Genomic DNA, 14,534 nt, shown 5'->3' with positions numbered 1-14,534 from the left:
GTTTCGAGTAGTTCTGAAGAGAATTTCTGAGAACTGCTATTGGCCTCAGGAAAATTTCGGGAATTTCATGAAATCACCCGGAACATGTCTGGCCAGCGTGGTGCTGAGTACTTAATATGGCCACCAATGATCTTATTTTTGAATTCTGATGTAGTTTGATGTGTCGCAGGAGGGTGTTGGATCAAGCAGAATCTGATCACTTCCCCGGGGGTACCAGGAACATGTCCGGATGCGACCAACATGGTTCTGACTACTTACTACGACCCTGGATAATTATTTAGTTCACGTCTTGAAGGTTCTGGCTTTGTGAGTGATGTGACTGGCAGCAAGGCGAGCGGACGTTCAATGAAAATTAACTCTTAACCAACAATAATTTATGGTGGTCCTGAAAAGTACCGTTATGTCGTGATGGTTGAGTAATGCTATTAGGGTGCTCAACACAGATAAGGCTGGCGAGCTGTATGTTGTTCGGAACGAGGGAGACGTGCTCGGCATCGATGGCCCACAGTGGCTCACGACGAGCAACTGAATCACATCAGTAGCTGTGCGGCTTCTACCTCCTTCTTCGTAGAACCGAGGGCTCTTGAGGGCAGCCTTGATAGCTAGCTGCTTGCGGAGAACCTCTCGTTGTGTACTGGAGAAACATTTACAACGCCACGTGCTGAAAGCACTGCTGCTGCTCACCACACGCGGCGATTGAATAAGCACCGTTCGGCGAGACCGGATGGAATTCGATTTTGACATCTGTGTTAGGGAAAGCGCTTTTTGCAGACAATCGGTGATAATATGAATTTTCAGTCTTAATTTGCTATCGAAGAAGCAATTGGATATTCTGGTTGCTCAGACCACCCTGCCTAGCAACGTGTTTTCGCTAGCAACGAATTTGTTTGAGGACTAATTTTTCATTATTCCTAACGTGTAAACCGTACGAACAAGACGTGTTTCAATAAAGCTCTAATTTAGTTTAGCACAAGTAGTTCTCCCGTTTTTCTTTCGAGTCTCGTTCCAGTAACCGAGTCCCAATAGGTTATGGCACTACACAGAATGAGTTGGCGCAAGGAATTCCGCAGTTCCGCGGGAATGCAAGCGAGTTCCAAAATTGGAGTTACCGGGTGAAGCTGTACCTCGAAGCCGCTGGCGTATCGGAAGTGCTCACCGGGGTGGCCCCGGCAGTAGCAGATGAGCAAGCGAAGTTCGTCGAATTGGACCGGAAAGGAAAAGCGATACTGGTGAGTTGCATTTCGGACGATTGCCTGGAAGTCGTGCGCGAAAAAACGACCACCAAGGAGATGTGGGAGAGTCTCGAAGCTACGTACGCGAAAAAGTCCGTGACAAGCCAGACACTGATACGGAAGCAACTGGCACGACTCTGGATGAAGGAAGGAAGTAACATGCGAGGTAATTTGGTCCAGTTCGATAGCCTGGTCAGGAAGCTCAAAACGGCCGGTGCAACCATGGCCGAAGGTGATCTGGTGTCTCAACTTTTTCTGACACTGCCAGATTCATTCGACCCGTTGGTAACGGTGCTGGAGCACGTGAGCGAGGAAGATTTGACCCTCGATCTGGTGAAGCAGAGGCTACTGGCGGAGGAATCTAAACGGAGGGATCGTCAAGAGAACACCGGCGGGGATAATTCGGCTGCATTTTCTGGAAGCAGCCAAAATCAATTCAACGGAAAGTGTCACAAATGTGGCATTCGTGGGCACATGGCAAAAGATTGCCATAGCAATGGACCAAACAACGGTCGTGGCAACAGGCATAGCAACGGAAATGGGCGTGGCAGCGGGCATAGCAACCAACGTAGCAACGGGCATAACAACCAGCGTGGAAATGGTGAAGCTAACTTTGTCAAGAGGAACGCAGTAACGTTCATGGCAGACGCTGCAAAATTGACACATGAGATCCCCAAAGTGGTGTTCAAATTGGATTCTGTGAGGGATAAATCAATATTTTCCAAGGCCAAGCGATGATTGCCAAGACAATTGGGACGATTGATGCGACCAGCAACAAAGATGTCCTGTTCCACATGAAAGATGTCCTTCTCGTTCCGGACCTGAAGGAGAATTTGATGTCCGTGGAGAAGTTGTCAGCAGCCGGTATTGATGTTCTGTTCTCTGGCCACACGACGCTCTTGAAGAGAGATGGAGAACTTTTGGCAACCGGCAAGATGATTGGCAGCTTGTACGATATCGTGCTGACGTTGGAAAAAGCTTGTGCCAATGTCTGTGATGCGGATAGGCGGTTGGGGCATATTAGCCAGCACGGGATGGACGTTATGATCCGTGAAGGAATGCTGAACGGAATCAAGAAATCGACTTCAGTCGGTTTTTGTGAAGTTTGTGTTCATGGGAAGCAGTGCCGTGAGCCCTTCAACGGAACGCGTTGTCGTGCTAGTCGGCCCTTGGAACGTATCCATTCCGATGTCTGCGGCCCGATCGACCCTCCGGCCTGGGATGGTTCCAGGTACATCGTTTCGTTCATCGACGACTACAGCCACTTTGCAATGATCTCCCTTTTGAAGAAGAAATCTGGCGTGTTCGAGGTGTTCCGTGAGTATGAAGCCACAGTGACGGCAGCATTCGGGCTGTCGATTTCGAAGATGACCGTTGACCAAGGAAGAGAATACTGCTCTAACGCCCAGAAGCAGTTCTACAAGCAAAATTCGGGAGTGCCGAAAAATCTTTGGTCCGAGGCTGCGTTGGCGTGCGTGTACCTGTTAAACCGAAGCCCCACAGTCGCCCTGCCTGCTGAAATTCCACCTGCTGAAAGATGGTATGGTTCGAAGCCTAATGTGGACAAGCTGCGTGTGTTCGGCTGCAGATGCTTTGCGTGGGTCCCAAGTCAGCAGCGGAAGAAGTTGGATCCAAAGAGCCGTGAGATGATTATGATCGGTTACGCACCGAATGCCTATCGGCTGTGGGACATGCAAGCGCGCGAAGTGAAAACTGCTGGGGATGTGAAATTTGATGAAGGTTCGTTCCCGTATGCCCAGCTGAAGCCAAGCCAAGATGTCCGGTTGGTGGTGAATTTTCCGTTCGCGCAAGAGAGGGAAACTACAGAAAATGAAGCTGTTCCTGACATTCCTGATGACGAAGCTAGAAGTTCCGGTAGCAAGGAGGCTGCTCGATCGAAAACGAGAACCACTTTGAAGATTCTGCAGCAGAGCCAGCAAACGCGCTTCCTTCGCAAATAGAAAGACACGAAATCCATGATGAGTCGGTGTCGAGGCGTAGCGAACGGGAGCGCAGGCTTCCTGGTAATTTGTTCGATTTTTTCGTAAATTATAGAGCAACTTCTGGCGATTTGATTTCCTCAGATGTTCCCATGAGCTACAACGACATCATGCGACATGACGATCATCGTAAATGGCTGGGTGCAGTCCAGGACGAGCTTCAATCGATGGCAGCAAACAATGTGTGGCGCTTCGTCAAGTGCCCGGATAACGTGAAACCCCTTAAGGCCAAGTGTGTGTTCCGGATTAAGGACGATGCTGATGGAAATGCAGTACGATACAAGGCGCGAGTGGTGGCTAGAGGGTTTCTTCAAAAAGCTGGCCTGGACTACGAGGAAACACTTGCTCCAGTGGCGAAGCTTGCTACAATACGAACGGTGTTTGCAGCAGGTGTCAACCAGGGCTTCTTGTTCCACAATATGGACGTGAAGACAGCGTTCTGAAACAGGACATCTATATGGAGGTCCCATATGGCGTTGAGGCACCACCGAACACCGTATGCAGGCTGCTGAAGTCACTTTACGGCTTAAAGCAGTCTCCTAGATGCTGGAACGAGAAACTCAATGAAAATTTGCTAAATTTGGATTTCGAACGTTCCCGACACGATTATTGTCTGTATACGCGTACAGGACGGGGACGAGATATATTTAGTCCTGTACGTGGATGACCTGCTCATAAGCGGAAGGAATCTGAAGAGCATTATGAAGCTGAAGAAGCAATTGACGGCAACATTTGCAATGTCTGACTGTGGAGCAGTTGCGCACTTCCTTGGTATACGTGTGGACTACGATGTTGGACAAGGACGTATGCGACTATCACAAGCTGCAAATGTGGACAAGCTCTTGGTAAGATTCGAGATGGTGGATTGCAATCCAGTGAAGTGTCCAATGGAAAAAGAAACCCAGTTGACGAGAAAAGGAGAACTAACAAGCCAGCCCTACAGGGAACTTCTCGGATCGTTAATGTACTTGATGCTGTGTACTAGACCGGATATCTGCTATCCAGTAGGGTTCCTAGGACGGTTCCAGCAGAAGCCAACAGCACCACATTGGCAGAGTTTGAAACGTGTGGTTCGGTACATCAAGGGGACAAAAACCGAATGCTTGGAGTATCGCCGAATCGAATCTGCAGAACCGTTGGTGGGTTACGTAGATGCGGATTGGGCTTCTGATACCGAGGACCGTAAGTCGGTAAGTGGCTTTGCATTCTTCGTGTTCGGCAACTTGATCAGTTGGTCAAGCAAGAAGCAAAACACGGTTGCAACATCGTCAAGCGAAGCTGAATACATCGCCCCGAGCTCGGCGGTATCGGAAGCAGTTTGACTGTCTGGTATCCTAGAAGACTTGAAGCTGAAGACTCGTGAACCGGTCACAATCCATGAGGACAACCAAGGCTGCATTGGGATGGCCAAAAACTGTGAATCCAAACGGTCGATGCATATTGATGTGAAGCATCACTTTATCCGGGAGCACATCTCAAAAGGAAGCGTGCAGGTGGAATACGTGAGGACGGACGATCAACTGGCGGACCTCTTCACCAAACCGATGGAAGCTGGTCGCCTAGACAAACTTGGAAAACGTCTCGGAATAGCGGATTGAGAGGGGGTGTTATCGAAGAAGCAATCGGCTATTCTGGTTGCTCAGACCACCCTGCCTAGCAACGTGTTTTCCCTAGCAACGAATTTGTTTGAGGACTAATTTTTCATTATTCCTAACGTGTAAAGCATACGAACAAGACGTGTTTCAATAAAACTCTAATTTAGCTTAGCACAAGTAGTTCTTCCGTTTTTATTTCGAGTCCCGTTCCGGAAACCGAATCCCTATATAATTTTAACAGATATGTAGAAAAATGTCCAATCAATTGGCGTGTTAAGAATTAAAATCCATTATATCTGGATCATAATCAGACCACTTTCATGACGCGACCGACTTTGGTTTTTGAAATTGCACACCCAATGATGCCTTAAAAATAAATGGTATGTTAAGTGGACCCTACACGTTTGCTTTTATTGACAATAATCGTATTGTCAATACATTCTATATTGACTTCAATATATCGAGATTGACAATATTTCTGAATTCACATCATCAATATTATTGTCAATAATTCCCCTTCGCGTCAATACATTGATGCGTGTGGGGTTTGCTTTAGACTAAGAGAAAATACTCTTTAACATATTTATGGTGGGCCTGAAAAGGACCGTTTCGTCGCGATGGTTGAGTAATGCTGAGCTATTCGGGTGTTCAACACAGATGAGGCGGGCCAGTTTTATGTTGTTTGGAATGAGGGTGACGAGCTTGGCATAGATGGCCCACAGCGACTCACGAAGAGCTACTGAATCCTATCACTAGCGGTGCGGCTTCTTCTTCCATCTCTGGTGAATGGACGCCCATGAGGACTGCAGCTTGCTATTATGGGCAGCATTTCATTGTGTTCAACGCCACGCGAAGTGCTGCTGCTGATGCTGCTGACCGGACGCTTCCACACACTGTGATTGAATAAGCACCGTTCGGCGAGACCGGATGGAATTCGATTTTAAAATCTGTGTTAGGGAAAGCACTTTTCGCAGGCAATGATAATTTTGATCACCATTGCAACAGTTGGAAATTTTGGGTAATTTTCAATAGTAACCTATTGAAAATTGATGAATTGTTCTTTTGACCAGATTCGTAGAAAATTTTCCAATCAATTGGTTTGTTTAGAATTAAATTCTATCCGCTATTGACAGACTTATAAGTGGTTAAAACCTGCACAATTTTCGTATCGCGGTCGATTATGGTATTTTTAAATTGCGCTTCCAATATGTTGCCAAAAGACGTAATCCTACGTCAGCAACTTTTCCTTTTTCTTCTTCTTTTATCCCGAACAACCCGTTGGAAAATGTTAAAACTCACCATTGAAATTCCCGCTATAATTTGAAACCCACTCGATAAACAAATTAATCCGCTCCATTCTCCGACCTCATCGCAATGAACTTATTCGTTGATTGGAACACATGTGAGATAATTTCCTCGCGCGCTCCATCCCCTTTTCTTATCGCATACCTACATCGTATATTGAAAAATCATCATCATTTGAGCGCGCACAGCCACGTGTGCGGTTTTTATCAAATATGCACGAGCGCGAATCCTCCCCCGGGCGGGACATCGTGGGTGGAGGAAATTGAGTTTAAATGAGTCCCTCGCCCCACCCCACTTCTACCGCTTTTCAATCAGCATCATCTGCGATGCAAACTGCGAAATCGGGAACAGAGCGATACCTACTTTGCGTGAGCTGTAGTGTGAGATGTGTGTTAAGTATAAGCAGGAAAGGGAAGGCTTCTTGTCGTGTCGACAAGGGGATGATATTCCGTCTACTCATTTCCACTTATGTGGAGGCTTTATTGTCATCTGGGATTGAGCGGGAAAAGCGCCTTAAGTTGATTGAGAGGCTGGAAATGAGAGTGTGATGATTGGAAATATCAACTTGTGGAATTTAAATCGACTTATCGGCTTCTTAGTAGTACCTGGAACGTGTTATCAGTTCCAAACATTTGCTCAATTCCGAGAAGTGAGCTGGGCGAAAAACATCCGTGACGGATACGGAGAAATTCTTCCGCAAAGGAAATTCGACCCTCGGAACAGTTTTTACTTCAACAACGGGGAGGAAATCTAATCGGGTCAATTCGTTAGCGGAAGAAGCACACCTTAAAAGGAAAATATTGATTGTCAGTAAGCGGGTATGTTTGCCAATCCACCTTCTCCATTACTCCGTTACTGGTGGTGTTATGTGTACAATACCAAGTTTCCAATACAGAGAACTGGAAAAAGGGAAGGCTGAGATCATCGTGGGAAATTTCTGCGTACTCGTCCAAAGACGCCACCGACGACGACGACGACGATGTGACGCTAGACGTGGCGTTAAATGTTGAGCTCTTACGCTACTATGAGGGAAGTGAAATTTAATAGTACCCTCATGCCCCTTGCACTGTTTTTTTTATATCCTTGTCGGGTGTTTTTATCACTGCGACCATTTTTCTGATCTATTGTGATATATTCCCCATTTTTTTTTAGCTATATCAAAATGCCGAATCTCTATTATACTAAAAGCATTATTCCAGCAAGGTATTACACTTCGAATAAAGTGCACTACCGTACTGGGAGTTGTTCTCCAAATGTCAAAGGGTTCTATCAGCCCCTTGTCGAAGAACTTACGCTGGACAGTGGCATAGCAAATGTTCCGAATCTTCCTTTTCTATGCCACAGAAGTGACATACATCATCTTGAAGTTTTCCAATCAGCTTCAAGTGATAACGGCTTGGACAATGACCTGTTATAAGACCTGCATATATACAATAAGATCTTTCTTAGAAAGTTCCAGGATTTTGTGGGTCACAGAAATGTTTGGATTAATGAATCACTTCGACTGCCTAGCAATGGAAGTGTTCTTCCAGTTTTCCTCCACTTTTGAAGATTGCCACGCTTTTAGCTCCATTCTAAGAGAGGTAGCCGATAAGCCACAAAAAGGCTCTGGCCCTATGAAGAAAATCCGAGTCTTGCTAGTGCATCAGCTCTTTCATTTCCGTCAATCCCGCAATGACCAGGAACCCAATATAAATTGACTTGATTATGACAAGACAATTTTTGAAGGGATTAAACATACTCCCAGACAAGTTTTGATGTACATGTCGCCGATTTTAAAGCTTGACTGTTCGAGAGTGAGCCCAACAATTCAACCCTGGATTCTGTTGGTCACTCAAAGTAAATCACAACACCCCCCGCCCTTTATCTCACTCACCTCGCCCACTTTATCATCATCACGAACTCTACACTGTGGACTATGGCTACAGTACAGTGTGAGAGTATGGAGGCAATAGAGAGGACTCCTTATGCAATCGGAGGCCGATCGGAATTCGAAGACTAACCACACAGGCAAGGCCTGATTGAACAACCAGTTCAACCTGGATCCTCAATATCAACAGCCGCCGGGTAGGAGGCTCAGTACGACAAATTTTAATGTGTTAAACGTTTCTTTAAATTTTGCATAGTCCGGTATTTTGTTAATAAATATAGTATGTGTATACTAGTGTTGTGAATATTAATATAAGTGCTGCTTATTGCCTATTTTGGACGAAATCTCCAATTGGATTGACGACGAGACGGAATCCTAATGCATTCCTATCAACAAGAGAGCGAATACCTCAACACCACAGTACCAGGAAACGTTCTTCCGCTGGCTACAATTCCCTTACTGTGTTGGAGGTCGGTCGGTTTTAACCCCAACATTGACTATCGGACATTATGCATATATTTGAACTCTTATAGTTTCTATGCAAACATATAATAGAACACTCAAAAATTGCTTGGATTGCAGCTTGGAACACAGTTGGCCATCTGCCCATAGGAACCGATCTGTCTATCCCTGAGCCCGCTACTCCTGCTCCCCACTAGCGTGCACAGGAATCTTGTTAAGGAGGGGCAATTTTTTTCTATGGTGCATTTAACCTGGGGAGTACTCCAAAGTGCGTGGTGGACGGTGCTATCCACCCACCACTGTTTTCCTACTGTTCATTTTAGCTTATTTTATTTATTTTTTGCTCTGATGGTGGTTCATCTTCTTCAATGCAAACTGATTTCAGACAGCCAATGAAATTTAACAATTTAATCTCATCGACGATGTCGTTTATGATCGGTTCGTTAAATAGTTACGATAGTAGGCCTTTAACCGAAATGATACATTTGCTGCAATATTGTTGCCTTGGTGGTTGGATTCAGCTGAAGTCACGTCAGATGGTGGTAATAGCACCGACAAACCGACATGAATGACCAATAAGAATCGCATTCTCCTTTCGCATGTAAACAAAAATTTCCACGCTTCCATACTACCAACATGGGTATCACTGCGATTTTGTTTGCCCAGCAACTCGGTCGCTGTCTTCCAATTTATGAACCCTGTAAGAATCGGTTCGTCCGAAAAGACTGGCAGCGAAATGTTTGATTGTGTAGAATTGGTTCTGAAAATCCAGAATAACATTGAAAATAGTTTTTGAAGTTTCTACTATTTCTTGGAAGTTACAGGTTAAAAATATAAACCAAAGAAAATATATTCTTCAGTTACCTTTCTGAAGTTTTGTATATTTTGAAGGCATCGTTTCAGTTTATTTTTTACTATTTAAAGGTTTTGTAAGCTCTATATGCTGTTGTAGTTACACTTTACTATTACGTTTATTCTAATGTATTAACTCTAACATTCCGGCCACCTTGAAATATGGAAAATATGGAATATTTCAACTGATCTTTAATCTACTTATTTACAAAAAAAAACCATCCCTTTTCCCTGCAAGAACTGCAAGAATTCCGGCTGCTCATGATTCTCCATTTGCACGCTTAACCACGGGTTCACAGGTTGATCCTCGACGGAGACCGGGAACAAGAGAAGGAACAGGTAGATCTTACGAGGCAAGTGTAATTTATTGGACCTACAATTACCTGTGCAATGTGCAGGTGCGCATCGAGCAAATTTTCCCGGAATGGGTTGCTCTACCTGGTCACAAGGTTGATGATGATTTCATCGACGGAAGTAACGCGATTCGTGCTACGGGGCGCACGACTTCTTTAGCTGATGCTGTTCGAAGAGTCACCACTCGTACAACACCATCTTTTCCAGGATGAAGCTTGATAATTTTCCCCAACGGCCAATTTGTTGGTGGAACATTGTCTTCCTTTATAATGACAATGGCACCAACTTCGATGGTGACTGGCGGATTGCAACCCTTAGTTGCACGAGATTGTAGCCGTTGTAGATACTCCGGGTACCAGCGCGACCAGATCACCTGCAGCCGTTTCTGGGTCAATTCCCAATGGTCCAAGCGATTATTAGCAGTATCCTTCCAGTTCGGTTCAGGAACCGCTTGTAGGCTGCTTCCAACAAGGAAGTGTCCTGGCGTTAGGACTTCTAGGTCAGATGGGTCCTCGGGTATCGGCGTAAGCGGACGAGAGTTGAGGCACATCTCGACTTGTGCTAACAATGTCAACAGGTCCTCGTAGGCTAAGTTGACGTTACCAACGGTCTTCAGCAGATGAGTTTTCGCAGATTTGACAGCGGCTTCCCAGAGGCCTCCGAAGTGTGGAGCTTCCAGACGATTTCATTTTCGGAGCACCAATCGAAGATTTGCGCACGGTCAGCAGCTTCAATCTTTAGCATTCGGTAAATCCTATTCAAGGTATGCGAAGCACCTTTGAAGGCAGTAGCATTGTCAGAATGGAGCTCGACGACTTTTCCTCGGCGGGCGACTAGACGCGTAGTGCAGCTAGGAACGCAGGAGTTGACAAATCGCTCACTAACTCGATGTGAACAGCTTTGGTTGAGAAGCAAACGAATATGGCCACGTAGATTTTCGTAGGACCACGCTTTCGAACTGCTGACTTGATGTAGAACGGTCCACAGTAGTCGATACCGCACACGGAAAACGGACGCGTCGGCGAAACTCGCGATACCGGCAGATCGGCTGTGCTCTGCTGGACTAGAGTTGGCTTGCTTCTAAAACAAGTGTGGCATTGGTGGAAGACGGATTTTATGAGGTTTCTGCCGCCCAGAATCCAAAACTTCTGGCGGAGAGTTGCTAGCAGGAGTTGTGGACCTGCATGCAGTAGCTTTTGGTGGTAACTGCTAGCCAGCAGAGCAGACAGCGGATGTTTAGCGGACAGAACAATCGGGTGTTTGATTGCGTCGGATAACGCGGCGTTACGGATACGACCACCGACGCGGATGATATCGTTTTGGTCTACGAACGGGTTCAGCCATTTGAGTGAAGATGACTTAATGACACGTTCGCCATTTGCAAGATCGGAGAGCTCCTCAGCGAACAGTAACTCGTGAAACGGATGCGGCTTTATCTCCTTGAAGTACTACTAGATCAGCGAAACTGGGATCGGATTTGCGCAGGATAGAACGATCTTTCAGGCACTGTAGATAGCGTTCGCAGAATGCCAAGACTCGGCGTAGTTTGCTGTAGCTGGAGTACCGTGCGAACAAATCCTCACAGAGAGTTGCTTGTGCAGTAGTCATTGCAACAATCGGAATTTTGCGCCCTTCCTCGGACGCTGCGGGGGAGTACTCCTGATCGATGATGGTCTTGGGCCAGAGATCGCGAGTCTGCGACAACCATGGTGGGCCATGCCACCACCGATAACGGTGCAGAATATCCGTTGGATTCAGGCCACGAGAAATATCGTCCGCAGGATTCTCTAAGCCTGCGATGTGTCTCCAGTGATTGATATCCGTGGTGGTCTGGATCTTAGACACGCGATTGGCGACGAATGTCTTCCAGCGATTTGGAGACCAACCACTGAAGCACGGTACTGGAATCCAACCAAAAGAATGCCGTTGCTGAAACCTTCAAGGTCGCTTCTACTTTCTTGTAAAGTTGAGTAGCTAGATGAGCGGCACAGAGCTCAAGTCTAGCGATGGAATGATGTGTAGACAACGGGGCGACCTTAGACTTAGATGTCAAAAGGTGTACAAATACTCCTACCATTGATTCCGTGCGAACGTAGCAGCACGTACCGTATGCAATGGAGGATGCATCGGCGAAGAAATGCAGCTGGATATTGTTGACTCCGGAAGCCAACACCAATGGAGGAATACGGATATCAGCGAGAATGTGGAGGGTAGAGTGAAACTGCTTCCAATCGGCTTGAAGTTTCTCTGGTAGTGGAGAATCCCATTCACAGGAAACACCATTGCGCATCAACGTCCACAAATGTTGCATGAAGAGTTTTGCCTTGGTTGTCGTTGGACCCAATAATCCCAGTGGGTCGAATATTTGAGCTATATACGACATCACTTTCCGCTTTATAAGGATGGCAGCAGGAAGAGGTAATTCAACCTTGAACCGTAGCATATCGGCGGTTGGCTCCCAAAGTAGACCAAGTGTGGAGATTGTCTGCTCATCCTGTAGATCATGGATAGGCTGAATTGCAAGATCCTCTGGTGGAACATCCTCTAGCACTTCATGGGCATTCGACGCCCACTTCTTCAGCATGAACCCAGCGTAACTAAGCATGGCAGTGATTTCTCGGCGGAGAATAATCGCAGCTTCCACATCCGATGCTCCAGACAAAAGATCGTCGACGTAGAAATCTTCAACAACCGAGTTGACTGCAGCGGGATACAAATGCTCATGATCCTTCGCGATCTGCTGAAATGTCTTCGTTGCCAAATAAGGAGCGCTTGCTGTTCCGTAGGTGACAGTTTGTAGTTCGTATGTGGCGATTGGATCGGTAGGACTTCTACGATATCGTATGCGGAAGAATACTAGGTCGATCAGATGATGCAGCACTTGTCGATACATCTTCTCGACATCTGCTACGATGGCGACAACTCTTGTCCGGAATCTCAAATAGATCGAGTAGAGATCTTGCTAAACAACAGGTCCAACAAGCAGAGTGTCGTTCAAGGAATAGTTCGACGAAGTCTTGCATGACGCGTCGAAGACAACCCTGACGTTCGTGGTCGTACTGGATTCCTTGAATACGACGTGATGTGGAATATAGCAGTGTTGAATGTGGTCATCTACAGGCTCTTCCACCTTCTTCATGTGCCCAAGTTGCAGATACTCCTCCATGAACCTATGATACGAGTCCTTGGTCGCAGGATCTCGCTCGAGTCGACGTTCCAAGCTCAGAAAGCGTCGATCTGCTATTGATCTCGATTCTCCGAGCATGATTTCGGGATCTTCAACCCGTGGGAGACGCACAACGTACCTTCCTGATGAATCGCGCGTAGTCGTTGCAGCGTACAGCTCCTCACAACGACTTTCTTCGGTAGACTGGACCGGATCCGATGGAATTGTTTCCATTTCCCAAAACCTTTGTAGAGTGGATTCCAGCGGTTCATCTACGGTGGAGAGATAGCAGAATCGTGGAATGCAGGTAGCCGTGCGAGCTGCGGGAACAGTAACCGCCCAACCAAACGGGCTTCCTACCCGTGTGGAGTTCCCAATAAGTTTCACTGCCAATGACGAGGTCGACACTTCCGGGAATACTGAACTGAGGATCTGCTAGCCTTACATCCGGAATTTTCCATGCCGAAGTGTCAATCGGCGTTGTTTCTTCTGATTGGTGCAGATTAACTTTTTTCAATTTTCCACCATAAATTTTCAATATTGCTTGCTTCTCCTATCATCAGAAGGTGTCAGGTTTTCCATCAAATAAAGCTTGCCCCTATTTTCAGATTCTTCGTCATAAATTTTCAGTAAAGCAACTTCCTTCCAATCATTTGAATGGTGCAAATATTAAACCAGAAATTATTATTAAAATTTGTTTCTCTATTCAGCAGCAGGATGCAAATTTAAGACCAAAAATTTTCCGAAAAGCTTGCCCATCCGTTCACCACAACGGTGCAGATTTTCCACCAGAAATTTTCAATATAGCTGAATTTTAAATAAAGCTTGTGCCTTCATTTACCAGACAGTGCAAGTTCTTCACCAGGAATTTTCTGTTCATTTCATTTAACAGACCGATGCAAATTTTGCACCAGAAATTTTTAATAAAGCAAGCTTCGCCATTCACCAGAACGGTGCACCAAAAATTGTAAGTGAAGTTTGTTTTTCCAGGCACCTTTATGGTGCAATTTTCAGGCTTTGCCTCTTCATGCACCAGAATGGTGCAAATTTTCCACCATAAATTTTCAATGAAGATTGCATTCATGAGAACGATGCAAATTATGCACCAGAAAAATGAATAAACCTTGCTTTTACATTCACCACAGTGTTGCGAACTTTCCACCAGAAATTTTAAGTTAAATGTGTGCCTCCAAATTTTTAGCGTGATTCAATTTATCCACCAGAGTTATTCATTTATGTTACATCATAATTTTGAAAGTGTGGAAATAAAATTTTTGTTTACAATTGCCCCATCTTGCCCCACTCTATACACGCCAGTGCTGCTCCCACTTGATTGTTCAATCTTGAACCATCTGCATAAAAAACAATCGATCCTGGACAAAGAATCGGACCAGCAAATTGCCATGAATTACGCCCAGGGCCAAATACTTGAAAATGCGAAATGAAATTGTATCTTTTCTCCATCGAGTCTTCGTTGTTCCTTACAAGAGACTTGATACTAACAGTTTTCAGAATCCTAAGATGTCCTTTAAGGTCTCCTTCAAAGAGTTTCAGTGACCTACAATCCACACTTTTGGGCTTCTTATTGTACAAATTTACTGACTAAAGTAACAAACTGTATCAACAAATCGATCATTAGTGTCGTGTTGTGAAATAAGGGGCTGGGTGCCCTTGTAGATGACCGTTTTTGCTTACTTA

The 14,534-nt window shown here is 45.6% G+C and overlaps 1 protein-coding gene across 1 annotated transcript; it reads right to left on the bottom strand.

Moving 5' to 3' along the window:
• Positions 1 to 10,503: 10,503 nt before the first annotated feature.
• Positions 10,504 to 13,070, bottom strand: LOC135710257 (uncharacterized). The gene is made up of 4 exons (XM_065232776.1): positions 12,711 to 13,070; positions 11,777 to 12,632; positions 11,123 to 11,571; positions 10,504 to 11,064 (listed from the first exon to the last, which is right to left on the bottom strand). Exons 1-4 carry the CDS (start codon positions 13,068 to 13,070, stop codon positions 10,504 to 10,506), a joined length of 2,226 nt encoding a protein of 741 aa, XP_065088848.1.
• Between the last annotated feature and the right edge of the window lie 1,464 nt (positions 13,071 to 14,534).

The sequence above is a fragment of the Ochlerotatus camptorhynchus genome, unplaced genomic scaffold (assembly GCF_037179485.1).
Source record: "Ochlerotatus camptorhynchus isolate MF236.1 unplaced genomic scaffold, CSIRO-AGI_Acam_v1.1 ptg000374l, whole genome shotgun sequence".
Lineage (NCBI taxonomy): Eukaryota > Metazoa > Arthropoda > Insecta > Diptera > Culicidae > Ochlerotatus > Ochlerotatus camptorhynchus.
Note: the sequence above shows the minus strand (reverse complement) of the source record. Positions and strands in the feature narration are given on the sequence as shown.